Source organism: Marmota flaviventris, chromosome 9, assembly GCF_047511675.1.
Source record: "Marmota flaviventris isolate mMarFla1 chromosome 9, mMarFla1.hap1, whole genome shotgun sequence".
Classification (NCBI taxonomy): domain Eukaryota; kingdom Metazoa; phylum Chordata; class Mammalia; order Rodentia; family Sciuridae; genus Marmota; species Marmota flaviventris.
The window spans coordinates 31,027,204-31,049,387 of record NC_092506.1 but is presented as its reverse complement, the minus strand read 5'-3'; the positions used below and the strand labels follow the sequence as shown (position 1 = coordinate 31,049,387).

Below are 22,184 nucleotides of genomic sequence, written 5' to 3'. Positions count from 1 at the left end.
AGCATTGCCATCTGGAGAGACTCTGGCTTCCTGAAGCTGCTCCCTTCCACCCTGTCAGCCTCCTTGCTGGTCCTAGAGAAACCAAGCTGCACTTCCACCTCAGGCCTAAACATTTGTTGATCCCTCTGCTAAAGTACTCGCCCTAAGAGAGACACAGGGCTACTTCCTCAACTTCCTGAAGCTGCTCCATTTCCTCTCTGTCCATCTGTCCATCTATCTGCTCAGGCCGGCATCTCTTTAGTGTTTTTCTAGTTTGCTGCCTTAATGAGCGAGACTGCTTCCTAGAAGTGGACAGGCCAGGCTGACCATGCACCCCGCTTTGCAGCTGGGAATCCAAGTTTGCGGTAGTGTCACCTCTCTTCAGTGCTCCTGGCATCTTGCTTCCCCTCTAGGTGCGAGGCCTTCCTAGATGCTGGGCTTAAGAGTTAATGAGGGACACCTGCTTCTTGGAGTGTGCCTTCTAATGGATGAGACGGGCCCTGCTTAAATGAAATTAGGAAATTATGGTGTAGTAGAAACTGCTGTGTATAACATAGAAAAAGAAAAGTGGCCAAGAGGGTGGGGGCATGCCAAGATGGGGGTTTTGTGGTTCTAGATACAGTGTTCAGGGTGGCCTCATTCAGGTGACATTTGGATCAAGCCTTGGAGAAGTTGAGGAAGTAGCCCTGTGTCTGTCTTAGGGCGAGTACTTTAGCAGAGGGATCAACAAATGTTTAGGCCTGAGGTGGAGGTGCAGCTTGGTTTCTCTAGGACCAGCAAGGAGGCTGACAGGATGGAAGCCATGTGAGGGGGAAAGAGTGGAGGGCCATGCAGGCCACACGGAAAGGGCTGTGGCACTTACACTGTGAGGGATGATTGAAGTGGAGGGTTTAAATATAGTCTTGTCTCCCCACAGCTTCCAGAGGCATCCCCAGGCTTATTTGTAAAAGGATCCTCTGGTTTGAGCTGCACATGGGCTGTGGTGGAAAGTTGGTGGAACTAGGAAGGCCAGTTATATGGCTGCTGTCATAGGGGAGGCAGGACAGAATGGTGGCCGTGAGCAGTGTGGTGGAGGAGGATGGTGAGGGCTGTGTTGAAGGGTTACTGCCTTGCTGACAAGATTTGATGATGAATAAGGGATGGAGGAGAATGCTGAGAATGCTTTTGGCCTAGATAATCAGACAGTTAACTGAGATGAGAAGCTTGTAGTGGAGGAGGTTTGGGGGAACATTAAGCATCAGTTTCAAGTTTGAGGTGTCTGTTGCACAGTGGAGCTGTACAGGAAGTAGTTGCATGTACCCAAGAGTCTGGAGTGTGGGGAAGAGGTCTGGAATGGAGATATGAAATTGTCTTGATCATCTGATTGGTATTTAAGGCCTTGGCACTGAGAAGAGATCAAGGCAGGGACCATCATACTGAGGACAGCAAATGCACTTCTGGGCCTTGGCTCATGGTCTGACAGGAGACCCAGGAGCTTGCTCTGGGTTGCCCTTAACCAGTGTCAGCTTTGCATCATTGGCTTATGGGTGCCCCGTGCGTTCTCTTGAAGAGCTGCAGTAACTTGTCTTCAGCACAGGGCAAAATGCTTGAGTTGAGTGCCAGCGAACATTCCCACCCCTTTAGGAGACCAATAAAATGAGCTCCCTGCTTTCGTACTGGGAGCCCTCTTGATAAGTTCTTGTCAGAGTTGTGTCTCCCTAAATGGAAGTCCTAGTTGCCTGTGAGTTTGCTTGCTTGGCTTGATCTCATTTTTGTGATTGTTTTTGGTCAAAATATCCTAGTGTCTGGCATCATGACCCAGGATTGAAAATTCCAGGTGATGAGCAGTGCTTTTTGGCCTGTAAGAAGTGCCCTGTGCCTTTCTCAACTCACCTGATATGTTTGTTTCTCTTTCTACAGGCCAAAGCCGTCTTGAAATTCATCGAGGGCATCTCGGAGAAGACCCTGAGGAGTACTGTTGCCCTCACTGCTGCCCGTGGACGGGGAAAATCTGCAGCCCTGGGATTGGCTATTGCTGGGGCAGTAGCATTTGGGTAAGGGGTCTGACTCTCCATCTATAGGACCTCTGAGCTTTGAGGGGATAGTGTGCAGGTTTTGAGGTCAGGAGACTGGCAGAACTGTTAGCTCAGGTTCCCCATTCTCAGCTGGTTCACTGTGATTTCTCAAAGTCTTGGGTGCCTGCCTGGAAACAGCAACAGTTTCCCCCAGGACACCCAGAGGTGCTGTGTGCACACACACCCCACCAGGGCCTTTGTTTTTTGTTGTTTACAGTTGAACAAACACAAAAGCAAAGGATGTGGGGTCAGAAACTTTAAAATTTCAGGGATGAGAATATATGTACTTTACTGACCAAAGTACAAGTTGGATATTTTAATGATCTTGATTATTAGGTCTTATGCCAGGTGCAGTGGTGCACACCTGTAATCCTAGTGACTTAGGAGGGTGAGGCAGAAGGATTGCAAGTTTGAGGCCATCCTTTGCAACTTAGCAAGAACATAACTTGCAAAAGGGTTGGGGGTATAGCTTGGAGGTAGAGCACCCCTGAGTTCAATCCTCAGTACAAAAAGAAAAAGGTTTGGGGAATGGGTATGTGATGTAGTTCTGTGGTAAGGTAGTGCTTGGCACTAGCATGTTTAAAGCCTGGGTTTGACTTCCTCAGTAATAGGAGGGTGGGGGAAAAAGTCTATTTTTGAGGAGTTGCCTTTGAGTATGTTACTTTTTTTCTTTAGTCCTGGGTGGAAGATTTATGCAGTTGCTAATATAATGTGTGCTCCCATGCAGATATGATAGTGGACCTAGAATTTTCTTTGTTCTATATGCATAATCTTCCTTGGCCCTCATTTCACCCCTGTGGTCATTTTATAGTTAGGTAAACTGAGGCCCAGGGTGGTCCAGTGACACCCAGGATCTCCCATCAAGTCACTGGGGTAGATTTGGGGCTTAACCTTAGCTCCTGACTTCAGCTCTGTCCTTCCTGCTGCTCCATCCATACCACTCAGCCTCTTGGCCATGAGCTTCCTTTGTACTTAGCTAGGATTCTGGAGGTCATTTGTGGCCTTCACCTGGCCGTGTTTGGAAACCTCAGTGCAGCTAGTGCCGAGTATGAGGCTCATCCTCTTGTCAGGACGCTGGACTGAGGCAGTTTGCTGGTTCTGCACGCTGACAGTTGTCCCCGCAGTGCCTCTTGTGCTTTGCCATTGCAGGTGTTGGTAGTTGAATGTTGCCTTTTGTACCTTGTTAATGTGTTTTCATTGCTTTGGGAAGAAAAATTTCCTCGGGTCTGGAGATACTTTCCTTCTCTGGCAGGTGTCTGCCTTTTTATCCTGCTATTGTCTCTGGTTATCCCCAGAGTGACAGGAGCAAACAAAAATAGTTTTGCGTTTTTAATTTTCTTCAATTTCTTAACAGATCCTCCCTTTTTTTTCTTTCTGTAGGTACTCCAATATTTTTGTTACCTCTCCAAGCCCTGATAATCTCCACACACTGTTTGAATTTGTATTTAAAGGATTTGATGCTCTGCAGTATCAGGTTAGAAATCGGGATAATTTCTTTTGATTTAGTGCTGGTTTTAAATCTAGGTGGTCTTTGTAATGTTTGCTTGCTTCTTAATATTGAATTTCTAAAGCTCGTCATTGGTTTGACCTTTTCCCCCTAGGAACATCTGGATTATGAGATTATTCAGTCTCTCAACCCTGAGTTCAATAAAGCAGTGATCAGAGTGAATGTCTTCCGGGAACACAGGCAGACCATTCAGGTGAGGCTCGTGCTCAGATCCTGGAGGATGTAACGGACTCTCTGAATTTTCTTCCAGGTGTCCTGTGCACGGTGTAATTGTTGTAACAGTATTATATTATGAGAAACTGTTTCCAGATTTCCAGCTTTTTCTAAAGATGGGCATTAAGTCAACAAATGTGTGTAGTTTGATTGAAAAGTTGTAGTTCTGCCCCACGAGTATGGACTGTGGGATTGAGATTAAGCTGATAAGCAAAGAGAATCATTGTTCTGACATCAGTTCTCATTTTGTTTAGTTACTGCAGGTTTTGAAATGGTGCATCTGTACCTAGAACAATGACTTCACTATTTAAAAGAAAAAAAAACTTTGCAAACTGTGCTCTTTGTGGTTTAGCCAGTGACCTATTTTCTTTTTTAAACAGTATTTTCCCCAAAGCTCCATAAATCTTGGGTGCTCTGTAAACCTGAATGCTCTGCTCTTAGTCCAAAGGCTGCAATTTTGTTCAGTCTCTTAAAGGCATCTGTGTGACAGGCTTATAGAAGGGACCAAGTCTGCCAGACTCTTATCGTAGTGGATTCTATGATTATTTTTGGAGTTGTTGTGGGGGAGGGAAGTGAGCTAGGTGAACTTGGCAGTTTATGTTCTTGAACTTTAGTGCATATCAGAGCATATGATGTGCCTGTTGAGTAGGAGTCTTTGATAAAAGAATCCAGATGATAAACAGTGTCCTGTGTCCATGCCTTTTACACCTGAAGGATCTTAATTTTTCTCATTGGGTCTTTTTCTAGAATCTTCGTTCTACGTACTTCTTCCCACCTTTTTTTTTTTTAATATTTATTTTTTTGGTCATAGGTGGACACAATATCTATTTTTATGTGGTGCTGAGGATCAAACCCAGTGCTTCGCTCTCTACCTCTGAGCCACAACTCTAGCCCCTTCTTCCCAATTTTGCTTGATTTCATTAGCAACAGCAGTCTTTTCTCCTCTCAGCTTTGTGTTGGGGGTGGGGCTGGAGGCAGCTGCAGGCTATGAGAATAAAGAGACCTGTTAAAAAATCGAAAAATACACTGGTCAAGAAGGAAAACATTTCTCTGAAAGACTCTGGCTCAGCCCTTGCTCGCTCTCAGATTTATAATCAAATACTGGGTTCCTTTTGTCTCCAGACTACAGTATGAGTGCAGAGGAGGTGAACCGGCTTGTGAGACCCCGTTTATGTTCCTTTGAGACATTCTTCTTGCTGGAGGAGAAGGCCTTTAGATTAAAGTGTCCATGACCCCTGGGCCGCGTTCTGTGCTTCCATGACAAGCTTGTTTAGTTTCTGCCCTTGAAAGTAAAGACATGGGGCCTGTTGAGAATGTGTGTCCTGTTGCCAGAAGTGAGTAGGCTTGTTCTCTCCCTGACCCAGAAGCTTCAGTTAAGCAAACAGTTAATGGGATTGGGATGAAATATTTCAAAGCTGCAGGCAAATATTAAAATAACACTGAAATATCCAGCGCTGAGATTTTAAGGAATGTTGACATGTTGCTGATTTCATGATTAAGGGTCATTTTTATTTTTGAGAACTTGCACATCAGATGCAGTTGAAGTTCCTCTTGTATCCCTCCCATTTCCTCCTGCCACTCCCTGTAGGTAACGGATTCTGAAATTGGTGCATTTCCTTTCCGTTTCAGTAGTTATTACATAATTTATGTCCATGAACAGTAGTGTACGTACTTGTCCTCCATGGTGCACCTTTCCTTACTCAACATTCACTTTGAAGATTTGTCAGGTTGAAGCTTATAGATCTGATGGATTCATTTTTAAGCACTTCATGAGTAAATTTGTTTCTAGAAGTGGAATCCCTGGGTCTTAGGGTATGCATAGATTTTCAGCTTTCTTCTGAGTTTGTTTCACTAAGTCCTCACCCAATACTGGGTGCTTAACAGCAATTTGTTTTGTCTGTCTCTGTGTGAAATGGTATCCTCTTTATTGTCTTTAGCAGTTCCCCAATTATTCATGAGGTTGAATTATCTTTGAGTATGTTAATTGGCTATTCAGGTTTCCTCTCCTGTAAAATACCTCTTCATGGTGTTTTTAAAACCACTTGGAAAATAGCAGGAAGCCCTGCAGAAACTGAAGGGGTTGTTTGTATGCATAAGGACATGAGTATGTTGGTTAAGAATAGTCCAGAAATTTTCCCACCAGTGTAGGGGGATTGGTGGTCTTACACGGGGGTGTGTGTGAGGGTGTAGCATCCAGTTTGAGAACCTGAGGTTCACCTTGGGGGTCCAGCTGTGCCACTGGCTCCCTAATCTGAGTCTGGGGAAAAATGGGAAGAGGCATGAAGAGGGAGGGGAAAAGCAGCCACATCTGTCAGCTGTGTAAGTCAGGCTCTTCTGCATAGTTGTCTTACTTCTTTCTAGAGCAGCCATAAGGCAGTAGGTACTTCCTGTTTTACAGAAGAGGAATCTGAGGCCCTGTGACCTGTGCAGGGCCACACAGCTAGTGGCTGAACTGTTGGAACCCAGGCGTCCCACTCCATCCCTGTTCCATTCTTGCTCTGCCAAGTAAATGGAGAGAAGAGAAAGGGAACGGGAGGCGGGATGGAGTGCCTCTGTCTGCAGTTGCCAGTCCTCGCCGCTGAGGCTTTATGGCCATATTCGTAATCTGAACACTCTCTCCCACAGTACATACACCCTGCAGATGCTGTGAAACTGGGCCAGGCTGAACTCGTTGTGATAGATGAAGCTGCCGCCATCCCGCTGCCCCTGGTGAAGAGCCTGCTCGGGCCCTACCTTGTTTTCATGGCATCCACCATCAATGGGTAAGGCACCGTGGGTACGAATGGTTGCTCTTAGGTTCTTGCAGATCAGGTGGCATGTAATGAACGTGGCCTGGGCCTGCAAACCAAGTCTGAGGCTCCAAGGCTGCTTCATTCTTTTCTCAAACTTGACTCGACCACTTCATAAATTTTTACTCCCCTCTGGTCTGACATTAAGTGAGCAGCATGAAGCTGAAAAATTTCAGAACCTGGGGCTGGAAATGTAGCTCAGCAGTAGAACACTTGCCTAGCACGGGTGAGGCTTTGGGTTCAATCCCCAGCATTGTGCCGCCAAAAAAAAAGGTGCGGGGGTGGGGTGTGGAGACAGAGGTGGGGCTGTAGCTCAGTGACAGAGTGCTGGCCTGACATACAAGTCTGAGTTCTGTCTCCAGCCTGCCAAATGAGTGTAGTTACATGTGATGTGCTGGGGAGGCCAAAGCAACACAGCCCTGAGTTCATTTAAAAAAAAATTGAGGAGTCTATGTGATGGGTGTCTCCTGAATGTGTTTTTTAATAAAGAACACAGATTGAGCTGGATGCTGTGGTGCATGTTTATAATCCCAGCGGCTAGGGAGGCTGAAACAGGAGGATCGCAAATTCAAAGCCCCTCAGCAACTTAGGCCCTATGCAACTTAGACCCTGTCTCAAAGTTAAAAAAAAAAAAAAAAAAAGGGGGGTGGGTGGGGTGGGGATGTGGCTTAATGGTAAAGCACCCAGGTTCAATTTTGAGGGGAAGGGTACATGCATGTACCTCAAAAAAAGTACATGCATGGGAATATCAAATTATGTCTTAGAATTATGTGAAATAGCAGGTTTATATTGGCATAAGAACTTTTTGAAAATTTGAAATATTCAGCTGATTTGCTATGGAAAAATTAGAAAATAAGCAAGGGAAAAAAAATCAGGGGCTGTGGATGTAACTCAGTGGTAGAGCATGTGCTTAGCATCTGTGAAACCCTGGGTTTGATTCCTAGCATCAAAAAGAAAAAGCACCTTAATCCAGCCATCCAAAGATAGCTTTCTTTAGAATTTTACTTTGTTTTCTGTGCATCTATTTTACTTTGGTTTTGAACAAGGAAAACACTTTGTATTATTATAAATTTGCCTTTCTTATGTAACAATACATTAACTCTTTTGAGATCCATAAACATGTATTTTTTTCACATACATATTTTTTGGTTGTAGATGGACTCAATACCTTTATATTTTTTTATGTGGTGAGGATCAAACCCAGTGCCTCTCATGTGCTAGGCAAGTTCTCTACCACTAAGCTACAACTAGAGCCCCAATATGTATTTTCATTAATATCACTATCCACAATGAAAGTATTATGCTGAAAATAGTAAGTAAAATGGATTTTTTACCCTTTTAACAGCTTTGGGATATAATTCGTATACTATATTTACCCATTTAAATTGGTGTTTAGTAAATTCAGAGTTGTGTGACCATGTGTACTACAATCAACTCTAGAACATTTTTATTACTCTAAAAGACATTCTATACATCATTCTCCAATCCCTCTACTCTCTCCAAACCCAGGGAGCCACTCTTTGTAGATTTGCCTATTCTGGATTTTTCATACAAATGTAATAATACGATTTTTTTTTTAACTGGGGGTTGAATTTAGGACCATTTTACCACTGAACTGCATCCTTAGCCCTTTTTGTGTTTTATTGAGGCAAAGTCATGCTAAGTTGCTGTGAGTGGTAGGTTGCTGAGGCTGGCCTTGATGCTTGCGAGTCTCTGCCTCAGCCTCCCGAATTGCTGGCATTATAGGCGTGTGCCACTGCATCTGGTTCAATATGTGGTCATGTTTTAGTGGTTGGCCTTTTTCCACTCAAGCCAGTGTTTTGCAAATTCATCCATGTATCATCTGTATCAGCACTCAGTATGGATGTACCAGTTTTATTTATCCATTCATCTGTTGGTACACATTTGAGTCTCTGCCTTTTGACTGTTAGGAGTAATGGCACAATGATCATTCATCTGTAGGTTTCTGTGTGGATGTGTTTTGGGTTCTCTTGGATGTATGCCAAGGAGTGGAATTGCTGGCTCAAATGGTGACTGTGTTTGACCATGTGATGAACTGCCAGATGGTTTTTCTAAGTAACTGCACCATTTTAAATTCCCACAAATAAGCAGTGCTTGGTAGTCCCCTACCTGAGGTTTTCACTGTGGTCAACTGCAGTCGAAAAATATCAATGGAAAATTAAATAACTTACTAGAGCATATTTTAAAAAAGTTTTATTGTTAATCTCTTATTGTGCCTAGTTTATAAATTCCTTTATTGTAGTTATGTATATTCATGGACCATCTTGGAATATGTTCCCTGAAGATAAGGAGGGTGACTTTATGAGGACTCTAACTCTCCCACGTCCTTGCTAATACTTGTTGTGTCTTGTTGATGACAGGTGTTTCTGGTGGTTGTGAAGTGATATCTCCTGGTTTTTATTTGCTTTACCCTGGTAACTAGTGATGTTAGACATCCTCTGCTTGAGTCCCTTCCTTATCAGATACATGATTTACAAAAGTTTTCTCCCATTTTGAAGGTTTTCCCACTTTATTGATAAACTTTTGTGCACCAAGATTTTTTTTTTTTTTTTGGTCATGCCAGGGATTGAACTCGGGACCTTACACATGCTAGGCAAGTCCTGCATTACTGAGCTATATCTCCAGCTCTAGTTTTTCAAATTCTGTTGTGCACATGTGTGTACATATATATGCACACATATATGAGATACATGGAATTCCTTTTGAGAGAACTTTGTTATTGTGAAATGGGGAGGAATGAAGCACTTAATCTAGCTTTTTGATCATGATGTGACAGTATTTGAGTAAGCATTTAAACAGTCCTCAGTGCCGTGAAATGATGTAATACTAACAGTGAAATGGAAAACCTGTGGAATAGCATGTGCCCTGAAGTCACACATTCTTGTGACTTAGACAAGAATGAAATGCTCAAAAATGAAGATAGCTTGTTCCATGACCAGATTATAAATGATTTAACATTTTTCCAAGTATTTTGTCAGTTGTTTTATATCACCTTTAAGTGAAACTAGTGATGAAAAGAATCTCTTGGGTAATGGATTTATCTTGAATTCCAGTGTGTGGGTCAGTCCCGGTTAACTCATGTGTGCTACTTCTAGTAGCGGCTTCCCCCATATTAGTTGACATTTAACTTTGTACTGGTTTCCCTGTGCTAAAGGCTTTAACTTGTGTCATCTTTTAGTCCTTGTTTATTGTACCAGGAACTGAGCCCAGGGGCACTTACCCACTGAGCCACATCCCTAGCTCTTTTGTTTAATTTTATTTGGAGATAGGGTCTCGCTAAATTGCTTAGTGCCTTGCTAAGTTGCTGAGGCTGGCTTTGAACTTTTGATCCTGCCTCAGCCTCCTGAGCTGCTGGGATTACAGGCATGTGCCACTGTACCCAGCCTCAGTCCTTATTTTTTTGATTCAAGACAATTGGCCCAAGTGTGTAGAATAATGTTCTTTGGAGGATGAAGCTAAAAGAGACCCCATTCTTTGCCTGAATGGCTCCGAGCCAGGCCATCAGGCTGCCTTCTGGATGTGTGTGTGCTGTGCTGGAAGTCAGATGAGCAAGACTATCCTTGAGGAGCAAGACCTGGTGTTTCAGCAGGCTGGTCCCACCCCCATCCCCTCAGGGTGGGCTGGGGTCCCCGCCCCGCGCCTGACTGCCATGCATTTTTCCTAGCTATGAGGGCACTGGCCGGTCACTGTCCCTCAAGTTAATTCAACAGCTCCGTCAGCAGAGTGCCCAGAGCCAGGTCAGCACCACCGCCGAGAACAAGACCACGACGACAGCCAGACTGGCATCAGGTACCCTCGGAACCCTGACAGGGCTCTGAGGTTCACAGCAGGTCCCCTCAGACCCTCGTGCTGCATCCTTGCTTCTCTGTGACCTCTTGGGCAGTTACCAAGCTTTCCTGTCAGAGAGAGATGGGGTCCCCAGGAGGACTTTTCTTTTTCTGGCTATAGCTGTCGGGGGACCACGTGGGAGCCTCACTTGGGCCCTCTGGAGGCTGGACCCTTGTCGTCCCTGTCCTGGCACATGGTTGCATTGACTTAGCAGACCCCTGTGGGGTTGTTCTTGTGGCAAGTTGACTATCCACCAGAATAATTTAAAACTACCCCCTTTAAATACTCAAGACTTGGGTGTCTGGGTACCACGTGACAGAGATAAGGGTAGCATTCTTTCTTGCTCTGTTAGTGCATATTTAGTAATCAGTTCTAATGGTGTGTGTGTGACTTGAACAGCACGAACACTGCATGAGGTTTCCCTCCAGGAGTCAATCCGATATGCCCCCGGGGACGCTGTGGAAAAGTGGCTGAATGACTTGCTGTGCCTGGATTGCCTCAACATCACACGAATCGTCTCTGGCTGCCCCTTACCTGAAGCCTGTGAGCTGTATCCTCTGGGCCCCACTGGCCCTGTGAAAGGGAGGGGGGGCGGTACAAGAATTAAGAGGTTTGGGGAGAGGTACAAGTTGAACATTCTTGCTGGGTATTGTGTCACTTCTAGTCCCGTGTCCTGACTTGGGGGAGACTAAGACAGGAGGATTGCTTGAGCCAGCAAACGGTTCAGGGCCAGCCTGGGCAACATAGTGGGACACCGTTTCTCAAAAAAAAAAAAAAAAAAAAAAAAAGTTTCTAGATTTCCTCCCTCCTTTCTTCTCCAACCTTTGTGTGTGTGCTCTGGGTGCTGGGCTCCTCCTCACAACTGAGGGGAAACCTATACTTCCAGGGTTCCTGTTAGGGCCCTCTGGTTTGTTTTGATTGCTTAACTCCCAGCCAGGTACTATGTTAACAGGGATACCCTCTTCTGCTACCACAAGGCCTCTGAAGTTTTCCTCCAGCGGCTTATGGCCCTCTACGTGGCTTCACATTACAAGGTAACTGCGCTAACCCTGCAGAGAGCTTCCACACGGAGCAGCTGAAACTCCCTTGGCAGTCCTTTTACTTGTCTTTTCATGCCTTTTGTTACCTGGTGGCTCAGGGGACCTTTCCACTGGGACTTTAAATGTCCCAATGGTGGTGAGGTCCCATGGTCTCACTGGAGAAGTTGTATCCCCGGCGTAGTTTGTGTGGCTAGTGTTGGGCTTCTGGCTTTGCACAGAGTACAGAATTCTTTTTTTTTTTTTTTTTTTTTTTATTAGTTGCTCAAAACATTACAATGATCTTGACATATCATACATTTGATTCAAGTGGGATATGAATTCTTTTTTTTTTTTTCCCGTGTGTACAGATTGCAGTATCACATTGGTTTTACAGCCACATTTATACATATAGCCATATTAGTGTCTATTGTATTCTGCTACCCTTCCTATTCGCCCCCCCCCTTCCCCTCCCATCACCTCTCTACCCACTCTGACACTTTACTCTTTTTTTTTTCTTCCTCACACCATCTTATATGTAATTTTGCAGTGGGGGTCTCCTTCCATCTTCCGTGCGATTTCCCCTTCTCTCTCCCATTCCCATGCATCTCTCATCCCTATTTAATGGTAATCTTCTTCTCATGCTCTTCCTCCCTGCTCTGTTTTGAGTCGCCCCCTTTATATCAAAGAAGACATTCGGCACTTGCTCCTTAGGGATTGGCTAGCTTCATTCAGCATAATCTGCTCTAATGCCATCCATTTCCCTGCAAATGCCATGATTTTGTTATTTTTTTGGTGCTGAGTAATATTCCATTGTGTATAAATTCCACATTTTTTTTAATCCATTCATTTATTGAAGGGCATCTGGGTTGGTTCCACGGTCTAGCTATTGTGAATTGTGCTGCTATGAACATTGATATAGCTGTGTCCCTGTAATACAGAATTCTTCATGTAGTTCTGAGAGTGGGAGCTGGAGAAGATGGAGAGCTTCGCCTGTTTTTAAAGAGCACTTGTATTTCTCACCTGCCTACTAACCTGACAGGTTGAGATACCATCGCACTTACTGTAACCCAACTGGCCTGAGACCAGCTTTGTACTGCTGAACTCTTTTGTTTTTAAGAAGTGAATCTGATGGCTTAGAATATTGGGACCCTTAAAAAATTAATGGGCGGGTTGGGAAGGATACTTTTTGAAGCTCTGCATGGTATTTTTATGGATATTACAGATAGCCTTTAATGGAAAGCTGAAGAGTTAGATTTGATGGTGATTTTTCTTGAAATTGCAGCCTCTGGAGGAAGTTCACTTATTGGCTATGAAATGGTGCTAAACCTCTTATTCCACTCAGTGGCCTCAGCACTGAGAGGGCAGCAGGCTTTGGAGGTTCAGTCCTTCCTAAGCCATCGTGAAGAGTCTCAGCCTATTGTGATGCTAGAAAGGTGCCTGGCTGGGTTCTAGTGCCTAATTGGCTGTGGGGATGGTGGTACTGCCAGTACCCCATGGCTCTAAAGAGGCATTGAGTCTCTTGAGTCAAGGACAAGAGAAGGTAAACATTCCCTGCTGACCTGAGCTTTGTGCTTGTACCTGCAGAACTCTCCCAATGATCTCCAGATGCTCTCTGATGCACCTGCTCATCACCTCTTCTGCCTTTTGCCTCCCGTGCCCCCCACCCAGAATGCCCTTCCCGAAGTGCTTGCAGTTGTCCAGGTACAGAAGCAGAGGCATCCTTGTGGCATTGCCTTGGGGAGCACTTGGACATCAGTGTGGGAGGGGAAGCTGCTGACTCCTGGCCTTGAGCCAAGTGACAGGATCTGTTGGGGTAGGTGATCTGGTGTTGTTCAGAATTTGGAGCTGTCTCCACTGTCTCCCTCAGGTGTGTCTTGAAGGGGAGATTTCTCGTCAGTCCATCTTGAATAGCCTGTCTCGAGGCAAGAAGGCTTCAGGGGACCTGATTCCATGGACAGTGTCAGAACAGGTAAAGGGCTGTCCCTGGCACATCTGAGCAAAGCTGGTGGTGTTAGGAGATGTTTGTGTTGCTAAGTTACTGCTTTGTGTGTCTTACATAGTTCCAAGATCCGGACTTCGGTGGCCTTTCTGGTGGAAGGGTCGTTCGTATTGCTGTTCACCCGGATTATCAAGGGGTAACATGTTCACATGCCTTTCGACCCTGGTGTGCTGTTGGCTTTGGTCATGTTGCTGGCAACTGTTTGGGGCAGATGTACTTAGTTGCTTGAATAAGAAGCTGGTTAAAAAGCAAGTGAAGTTCTAGGCTTTTCTCTGCTCTGGAGATTTTAGCCAGTGCTCGGGGGTAGCCCGGCAGACAGGATGATGGGGTATGCTTCCTCTTGAGAATAGGGAACTTGAACCAGGTTGGCTTTCTGTAAGTACCCTCTGTCACTTGGAAAGGCCCATAAGAAATTAATTGTAGAAACATCCCTGTCAGTGGTATAGTAACAGCCCTGCTTTGGGGCTTGCTAATCTGGAAACCAAATAGCATAGCCAGCCATCCTTGGCCTCAAGTAGCAAATGGGCTGTTCTTGATGGGGTAGACCTTTGTAAGAATTGGGGTGACCCTTCGTTCAGTCTTGAGTCTCGTCTCTAACTGCATTGAGGGATTTCATTGGTACCCTTTATCAAGTGTAGTTTAACCAGGAGTGAAGGCTCTAGAAGTGATGTGGGGACTAGAAGTAGCTTTGCCTAAGAACATCTCTTCCCTTTGCCCATCCCCCATTTGCTCGTAGATGGGCTATGGCAGCCGAGCTCTGCAGCTGCTGCAGATGTACTACGAAGGCAGGTTCCCTTGTCTGGAGGAAAAAGTCCTCGAGACATCCCAAGAAATCCACACCGTAAACAGTGAGGTGAGTGTGTTTGGGCAGGACACCTGTGCTGGGTGTGGGAGGATAGTTCTTTGGGACTTGAGGGGCACCACTGAGAACTGTGTAGAGGTCTAGGCTCTTCTCTACTTAGGGAGGGGGCTGCTTCTCCAGCCTAGTGCTTGAATGGAGATCCTCAGACCAGTACCATTAATATCACCTGGAAACTTGTTAAAAATGCACATTTGTAGCTGGTGTGGTGCATGCCTGTAATCCCAGTGACTTGGGAGGCTGAGGCAAGAGGATGGCAAGTTCAAGGTCAGTCTCAGCAACTTGGTGACACCCTGTCTAAAAATTAAAAAAATAAAAAGGTGTGTGTGTGGGGTGTACTCTGGCGCTGTTGCTTAGTGATAGACCACTCTTGCATTCTCTAGTGGGGGGATTGTGATCCCCACCCCAGATCTGCTGAATTGGACTCTAGTGGTGGCTCCCCAGTCTATCCAGTGTCTGACGTATGGTCAAGTTTGAGAAGCCTTGCTGTGCAGCATCCCCCTTGTTAGATCTCAGACTATGAAAGTTCATCAGTCCTTGCTAAGGATAATAGCAGTTGATTGACAGCTTTTCACATGTACTCATTGGTCTTCATAGTGCCTGTGTGGGAGCTAGGGAAGGGATTTTGTTTAATGTCGGACACAAGACATTTTGTCATTTTTTTCAAGGTCCCAGAGCTGTCAGGTGACAGAACCTGGACTGGATCTTCAGAACCCTACCTCTGTGGGTTCTTAATTTTATTAGTTTTTCTCAGCTCTTTTCCTGCCTTCTCGACCCAGAGCAGTGTGATTCCACACATACCCAGGGTTTAGGATACCTGGGAGTGATCACCTGACTCATTGAAATTGTTTGAAAACTGCAGGAACAAAGAAAGAAATGTCTTCTGGTTTAGGTGTGTGGGGTGCTTAAGAATGTCGCTAACGCCCTCCCTCTGGGTGGTGTCCTTTCCCTTTGTCTCCCTAGGTCAGCTTGTTGGAGGAAGTTGTCACTCCCCGGAAGGACCTCCCTCCCTTACTCCTCAAACTGAATGAGAGGACCGCTGAGCGCCTGGATTACCTGGGTGTGTCCTATGGCCTGACCCCTAGGCTCCTCAAGTAAGTGCCTACCTATCCTGTTTCCCTGGCATCACCTCGATAGTGAAAGACTTCTGTGGGCCCTGTGTCCTGGGCAGCCAGTGTCTGTATGCCAATTCCCTGTTCCTCCTGGCCCTTGCCACTCCCCAGAGGGTACACATGATGATCTGTTCTCCTTTTTGCAGGTTTTGGAAACGAGCTGGATTTGTTCCCGTCTATTTGAGACAGACCCCGGTGAGTGAGGCATTGGGCAGAGCCTTGGTGAGGAATGAGGTCACCATTGGCAGCAGGTCTGTCCTTGCACAGAGCTCTGGTGTCTACTTATGTGCCCTAAGCAGCTGTCCCTGCTCCTCTGCATAGAGGTAGTATTTTGAGGACACTGAAGGAGCCTCCTCCTTTCGAGGCCATATAATCATGCATACAAGGGGCATGCCTAGCACATCTAAGCTTTATGCTTCATTATAGAACAGCAGAGGTACACATGGACTTGTTCATCAGACTGTAGAATCCTATAAACTTGGGGTGGGGTGCCTGAACTTTAGGAGTACAGATGAGCAGTCTTGTATTTCAAGTTGCTATCTGAAGGAGGCACGAAAATATGTGGCTATGACAGAGCTGCTGGATTATTGAGGGCAGATGTGAGAATTAGGGACTTTCAGTTCACTTAAAAATATATTAGCACCTGCAGAGAATCGGGTGGTTTAAAGAGATAAACCATGAAGCTTTTTTTCTAATGGATATAAATGGCAGAAAACTGAACACAAGCTATCTTCAGAGAGTGAGATGTTCCGTGAAGAAATCTAGATTCTAGCATAATCTGGCACCAAGCTGAGGGGCAGCCTTCGTACTGCATTCCCTGGACCTGCACCACTTGACCCTAGAGCTGAAGGAGGCAGTGGGGCTGGAGATGAAGTTTGGAGGGTCACCAGCACAGTCATACTAGAATATAATCCATGAGAGTGAGGATTCTTAGGTCTGTTTTGTTCACTCATGGGTTCTCGGCACGTGTTCAGAGAATGGATGAATATTGACGAAGCTACTGGACATAGAAGGGTGTGAGGCCTTGGCTTAATGTGTAGGAGGAGGAGCAGGGAGACGCAGGCTGGGAGACTGAGAAGGAGCGGCCTGATCTGCAGGAGGTCAGGGAGTGTGGTGTTAGAAATTGGGAGTAAGGAGTTTCAAGGAGGGGACTCAGTTGCTGTTTAGAGAGTAAGAGGACAGAATTGACAAGTGGATTTGCCAGCACTGGTGATGGGAATGGGTTGAAGCTTGCCATCTGATTGGAGACAGTGCGGGGGGTGGGGGGGTGGGGGGGTGAAGGACACAGAACACAAATGGACGTCCTTTTCTGATGCAAAAGGGAGCAAAGAAACAAGGTGGCTAGCGGGAGAGCGGCAGGGAAGGTTTGTCAGGTGGGAGAGTCTCGAAGTTATGCCTGCACCCTGCAGGGATGGTGTCCGTGGTGGCACAGGTGGAGAGGGCTGAGTGCAGGCCTGGAGGTGAGGGGTGGGACTCGAGCAAACGGGCAGCCACTTCATCCCACAGCAGGAAGGCAGGCTGAGTGTGGGTACTGAGGATGCTGGGCAACATTTAGAAGGATGGATTCTTGGATTGCTTGTTTCCCTAGTGAGGGGAACAGCCGAGGGAGTGTGGGAAGTGTGATTTGGAGCATGCAGAACTGGTACACCCTGGGTCATATAGTGTCCACTTGAGGGTTCAGAGTGGACCTAATGAAGACTGCTGGGTGTTCAGCCACTTGTGTGGGTGCGGAACAGCACATGCATGGGGTATGTCCTTGTCAGTGCACCTGGTTGGGACTGGGTGGATTTGGCCATTGAGGGCAGGAGAGTGCAGGGTGGTAAGCTTCAGCGCAGCCCTGCCTCGCCCTGGTCTTGTGCTGCTTGTGACTTGGTGTTTTGTTCCCTGAGTGCTCTTCTATGGCAAGTCACTAGGTATTTTTTGTGCTGTGGAATTTGTTATGTAGTAAAAAAAAAAAAAAACTTAAACTGTGGTCTCACCATCACTGTGTTAGCCTGAGCTCGCACGCCGACTGCCAGTTTGGGATTGAGGGCGTGGCCCTGGAGTCTGTATTGTAGGGCACCAAAACCACATTGACTGGATCAGGCTGCGTGTAAGCTGTCAGTCCTGAGGTCAGAACCTACACCTTTAGGAAGTTGTGTGCAGGTGATCTCTGAAAGCTTGTGTGGGAACTGAGGTGCTGTGGGGAATGAGGGCGAGGCCCTGCCACCAAGGGTCTCTGCTGGCTGGGGAAGGAGAAGGGGTTGCAGCACAGAGCCCTCCTCTATGTGCTCACCCTTCACCACCAGTGGACCCTTTGGATAAGGGGTTCTCGGTGCCAAGGAGGAACATTTGTCTCCAGAATGACCTGACTGGAGAACACTCGTGCATCATGCTGAAGACTTTGACTGACGAGGACGAGGCTGACCAGGGAGCCTGGCTCTCAGCCTTTTGGAAAGGTAAACGCAGGCGGAGTGGAGAGGGCACAGGGGGTTGAGGAGCCGGGATGCCTGCAGCTCACTAACTCTGCCTGATGGTCCCGCAGATTTCCGAAGGCGATTCCTTGCCTTGTTGTCCTACCAGTTCAGCACCTTCTCTCCTTCCCTGGCTCTGAACATCATTCAGAACAGGCACGCGGGGAAGCCAGCCCAACCTGGTGAGTTGGGTGGGATGGTGGTGGAGAAGGGAGTGTGTGGGTTGTGGAGTGGGGTTGAGGGCCTGGTTCTAACGTCTCCCACCCACACCTCCCTTCACCATGACCTCTGGGATATGACTAGACATAAGAGTTATCACAGAAGTTCAGACAGCAGCTAGCTCTGGGGCCTGATTTAAGTCCTGGAATCTAGGGGTAGTGACATTGTACAAGGGGTACATGGCCAATCTGTGGAAGTACTTTGTGCACATCAATTTTGTTTGAATAGTTAAAATGTGAATATTTTAAAAATATATTGTTAATAGCTGTTTTGTTTCCAGTTATAGATATACATATGTGTGTATACATAATTTTATATATTTATATAACACGTGTCTATATACTTTTTTTGCCAATTGCATTTTTAAAGATTTTTTTATTGTGGATAGACTTTTTTTTTTTTTTTAAATATGTGGTGCTGAGAATTGAACCCAGTGCTTCCACACATGCTAGGCAAGTGCACTACTGCTGAGCCCCTGCCCCTTGCCAGTTGCATTTTAATGGAAAAAAATCATGAGTCCCTTTGGCTGCACTGGGCAGAGCAGAGCACGTATACTTTCTGTGAGGCTGGATTCTGAGGAACAGTGATGGTGGGAGAAGGGTGGTGTTGTGTCCCTTTGACCTTAGGGCTCGGGAAGCCTTTCCTGGACTGGGTATTGGTGTGGGGACTCTGTCCAAGTCACATGCCAGTTGTCCCTCTGCCTGGCGTGGAACTGCCCCCTCCTTTGGGAGGAGTCTGTGCACAGTCAGCTCAGGTTGTGTTGGGTCGGTGGCCAGGCACTTGTAGGTGGGTGCTGCATGTGCGGGTGCCATCCCTTGGCTCCTGGAGTCCTGGCCATCTGACTTTTATCACCCCTGCAGCCCTAGGCCGAGGGGAGCTGGAGGCACTCTTCCTCCCCTATGACCTGAAGCGACTAGAGATGTATTCACGGAACATGGTTGACTATCACCTCATCATGGACCTGATCCCGGCCATCTCCCGCTTGTATTTCCTGAACCAACTGGGGGACCTGGCCTTGTCTGCTGCCCAGTCGGTAGGTTACTGGTGCTCATGTGGGGGCAGAGCAGGGAGGGCTGTGGAGGTATCTATGTGCCGGGCATTGGGTTGGGCTCTTTGACATAGATTGACATAGCTGATAGGTAGGTCTCGGCCTTATCCTACAGGTCTAGGGTTAAACGCTGTACCCAGCTGTACATTTAGTAAGTGGTCAGCAGCACTTGAGTCCACGTTCTTCCCCCCCAACACGTTGCTTTGATGCCTAATTCTGCCTTACCAGAAGCCCAGGAAACCCCAGGCATGTAATGCAGTCCTGAAGCAGGTGTTTGTCAAGATAATAAAAATGAGATTGGGGATTTCAGGAGGGAGTGTTTCTTGATGGTTTCAGTGACAAGGTGAAAGAGATGCCAGAATAAACAACGTGGGGCTGTGACTTCTACCAGATAGGTTTGGTTAAAAGGAGGATAGCTGGTTCTCGGGGCCATTTTAATGGGTCAGGGCCCGTCCTGGAGGCAACTCCAGCTGTATTTTTATCTTCTAGGCTCTTCTCTTGGGGATTGGCCTACAGCATAAGTCTGTGGACCAGCTGGAAAAGGAGATTGAGCTGCCTTCGGGCCAATTAATGGGACTTTTCAACCGGATCATCCGCAAAGTGGTAAAGGTAATCTCGGCCTGAGAAGAGTTTGGTCTTTACAATAATATGACAAATCCACTCCCTGCCCTGTGTCTGAATGACTGTTAACGGGTGGTAGTATTTGCTGCAAATCTACACAAACGCGCGCGCACACACACACACACACACACACACACACGTAGACGTTTGGGACATTGGCTGAATCTCTTAAAGTTCTGGGTTCTCTCCTGGGGTCCATTTTGCGTGTCTCCCCATTGTGTTTGTATGCTCTGAGTGCTCCTGAACTCTAGAGCACAGCTCTGCATCTTGGAGATGTACCTTTAAGACACTAAATGCCTGGGTAATGAGTGACTGAGTTCCTGTTGCTTTGTCACCTTCTCCACATTGTCTTTTGTAGCTGTTTAATGAGGTGCAAGAAAAGGCCATTGAAGAGCAGATGGTGGCAGTGAAGGATGTGGTCATGGAGCCCACGATGAAGACCCTGAGTGATGACTTGGTATGTCCCTGCTCAGGGCTTCAGAGTCCAGAGTTTGTTCTCGTCAGTGTGGCCTGTGATTGTGGGATATCTTCCCCATCCCCTCGTCGAGTCCCTGTGCTGTCTAAGCCAAGTAACACTCTGCAGGTCTGAGCCTGCGTCTTTGTTGCACATGGGCCTAGTGGTACCTCCTGCCGAGTGTGTGGAAGGATAGGAACTCGGCGTCTACTGGTGTAACTGTTCTGTCCTTTGGGGTACTCTCTGCTCCTGTGTATTGTTCATCCCTTGACTCTGGGTCCTTGACCACAGGATGAAGCAGCAAAGGAATTCCAGGAGAAACACAAGAAAGAAGTGGGGAAGCTGAAGAACATGGACCTCTCTCAGTAAGGCCCCTCTTGTTTAAGGGAAGGGTCAGCTTTAGGGCCTGCATCCTTCTGCAGGTCTCTCCTCAGCCACAACCTTGGTGCCCTGGAAGCTGGTCCAGGGAACCAGTTTCAGGAGCCTAACAGCTAGAGAACCCTGAAGAATTGAGACTGAAGTTTCAGAGGAATTGGTTTTCCCAGATCCCTTCAAGTTGCACTCACTAGGTCCCTGGAGTTCTGTGTCATGCCTCAGAGGCCCCTCTCGGAAGAGGGGATGGTAAGCAGATGAGCACCTACTTTTTAGGGGTCACATCTGTGCATTTGACTCTTCGTGTGAATTTGTTTGAAGAAAGTATTCTGTTTCCCCAAATCGAAATTCCCTGCGCGATAGCCTTCTGTGCTGGGCATCTTGTTCTCTTTTGAGCTTCATCTGCAGTGTCCTCTTTCCCTCTACACCTGAAGGTCAATGGATTTGACAGTCCCTGTATGTCAGGACTGATACCTCTAGAATTAATGACCTGTGACCCTTTGTGCTGTGTTGTCTGTGACCTGGTCATGAGTGATGTGGTTGGTGTGAGTTGGGGTGGCCAGGATTCCCAGGTCAGTGTATTGAGTGCAGTTTCTGCCCTCCCCTTTGCCGGATTAACACTCTTGATGTTCCAGGACTATTGGATCCAAAAGAGGTGGGTCAGGGCGGAAGGCGGAGCTCTGGGCAGATGCCTGCAGGTGGGAACGAGGAACGGGATTGCAGGGGCCAGTGGCTGTTCTGGGCAGTTGATGAGAGTCTCGTGAGAAGCCAGCAGGCTGCCTTCCATGTGGGACTGTCCTCTCACTGGCGCCTGATGGCAGGCCTTGCCAGCTCTGTTGTTATGATACTTCTGTCCTGTGGAGTGAAGCTGCACGACTCAGCCCAGCCGCGTGCCTGTCCTTTTCCCTCTGTTCTTCAGACCTTAACATGGTTCATCCTGGCTTTCACGGCAGGAGCTGAGAGTGTTGTCACTGATCTGTTTTCTTTTAAGAGTCCTCTCCTCTCTGTCAGGTTTTGACATTTCCCCTCTTTTTGTAGGTACATAATCCGTGGGGATGATGAAGAGTGGAATGAAGTTTTGAACAAAGCTGGGCAGAATGCCTCGATCGTCAGCCTGAAGAGGTGAGGGTAGAAGTGTCGCGTTCCACGACTAAACACTCAGGGTTCCTCCAGGTGAACTGGGCGGCACAAAGTAATCGTGCAGAGATGGAGAAATACCTTTTTCTTTGGGTCCTGTGACGGCTCCTCTGACCTTAGGGGTCTGTAGAAAAAGAGCGAGGAGCACGTGCTGAACCCTTCTATTGGAGAAGCCATTCAAATGAGGCAAGGAGTCAGGTTTCAGGGGGTTGAATGTAGGTTCCTGATTTCTGCTGTCAGCAGGTTGGCTGACATCTAAATAGGCCATGCCCATCTCGAGAGCTGCGTGGGGATAATGGCAGAGCAAGCGAAAAGACCAGAGCGAGGCCTGCCCAGGCAGAGGGGCAACATCGGTTCAGTCTACTCTGTGCTCAGTGCCTATAGCTTGCGCGCGCACGCTCGCTCGCTCTCTCTCTCTCTCACTCACACACACACACACACAGAGCCTGTGCCTGGCTTTTGCCACATCTCCACATTCTCATCACTCAGGGCTAGGGGGC

At 46.9% G+C, this 22,184-nt stretch overlaps 1 protein-coding gene across 2 annotated transcripts in view; it reads left to right on the top strand.

Moving 5' to 3' along the window:
- Window positions 1-22,184, top strand: part of Nat10 (N-acetyltransferase 10) — a 39,209-nt gene that overhangs the window by 13,831 nt on the left and 3,194 nt on the right. For both annotated transcript variants that reach the window (XM_071616302.1, XM_027936457.2), the window contains 20 exons: window positions 1,879-2,012; window positions 3,414-3,507; window positions 3,635-3,733; window positions 6,379-6,515; window positions 10,228-10,352; window positions 10,791-10,941; window positions 11,329-11,425; window positions 12,995-13,111; window positions 13,278-13,379; window positions 13,471-13,545; window positions 14,146-14,262; window positions 15,232-15,362; window positions 15,527-15,575; window positions 17,722-17,818; window positions 17,905-18,015; window positions 18,913-19,085; window positions 19,590-19,709; window positions 20,080-20,178; window positions 20,467-20,540; window positions 21,586-21,669. In XM_071616302.1, the coding sequence (XP_071472403.1) occupies window positions 1,879-2,012; window positions 3,414-3,507; window positions 3,635-3,733; window positions 6,379-6,515; window positions 10,228-10,352; window positions 10,791-10,941; window positions 11,329-11,425; window positions 12,995-13,111; window positions 13,278-13,379; window positions 13,471-13,545; window positions 14,146-14,262; window positions 15,232-15,362; window positions 15,527-15,575; window positions 17,722-17,818; window positions 17,905-18,015; window positions 18,913-19,085; window positions 19,590-19,709; window positions 20,080-20,178; window positions 20,467-20,540; window positions 21,586-21,669 (2,186 nt within the window). The remainder of the gene's footprint in view (window positions 1-1,878; window positions 2,013-3,413; window positions 3,508-3,634; window positions 3,734-6,378; window positions 6,516-10,227; window positions 10,353-10,790; window positions 10,942-11,328; window positions 11,426-12,994; window positions 13,112-13,277; window positions 13,380-13,470; window positions 13,546-14,145; window positions 14,263-15,231; window positions 15,363-15,526; window positions 15,576-17,721; window positions 17,819-17,904; window positions 18,016-18,912; window positions 19,086-19,589; window positions 19,710-20,079; window positions 20,179-20,466; window positions 20,541-21,585; window positions 21,670-22,184) is intronic.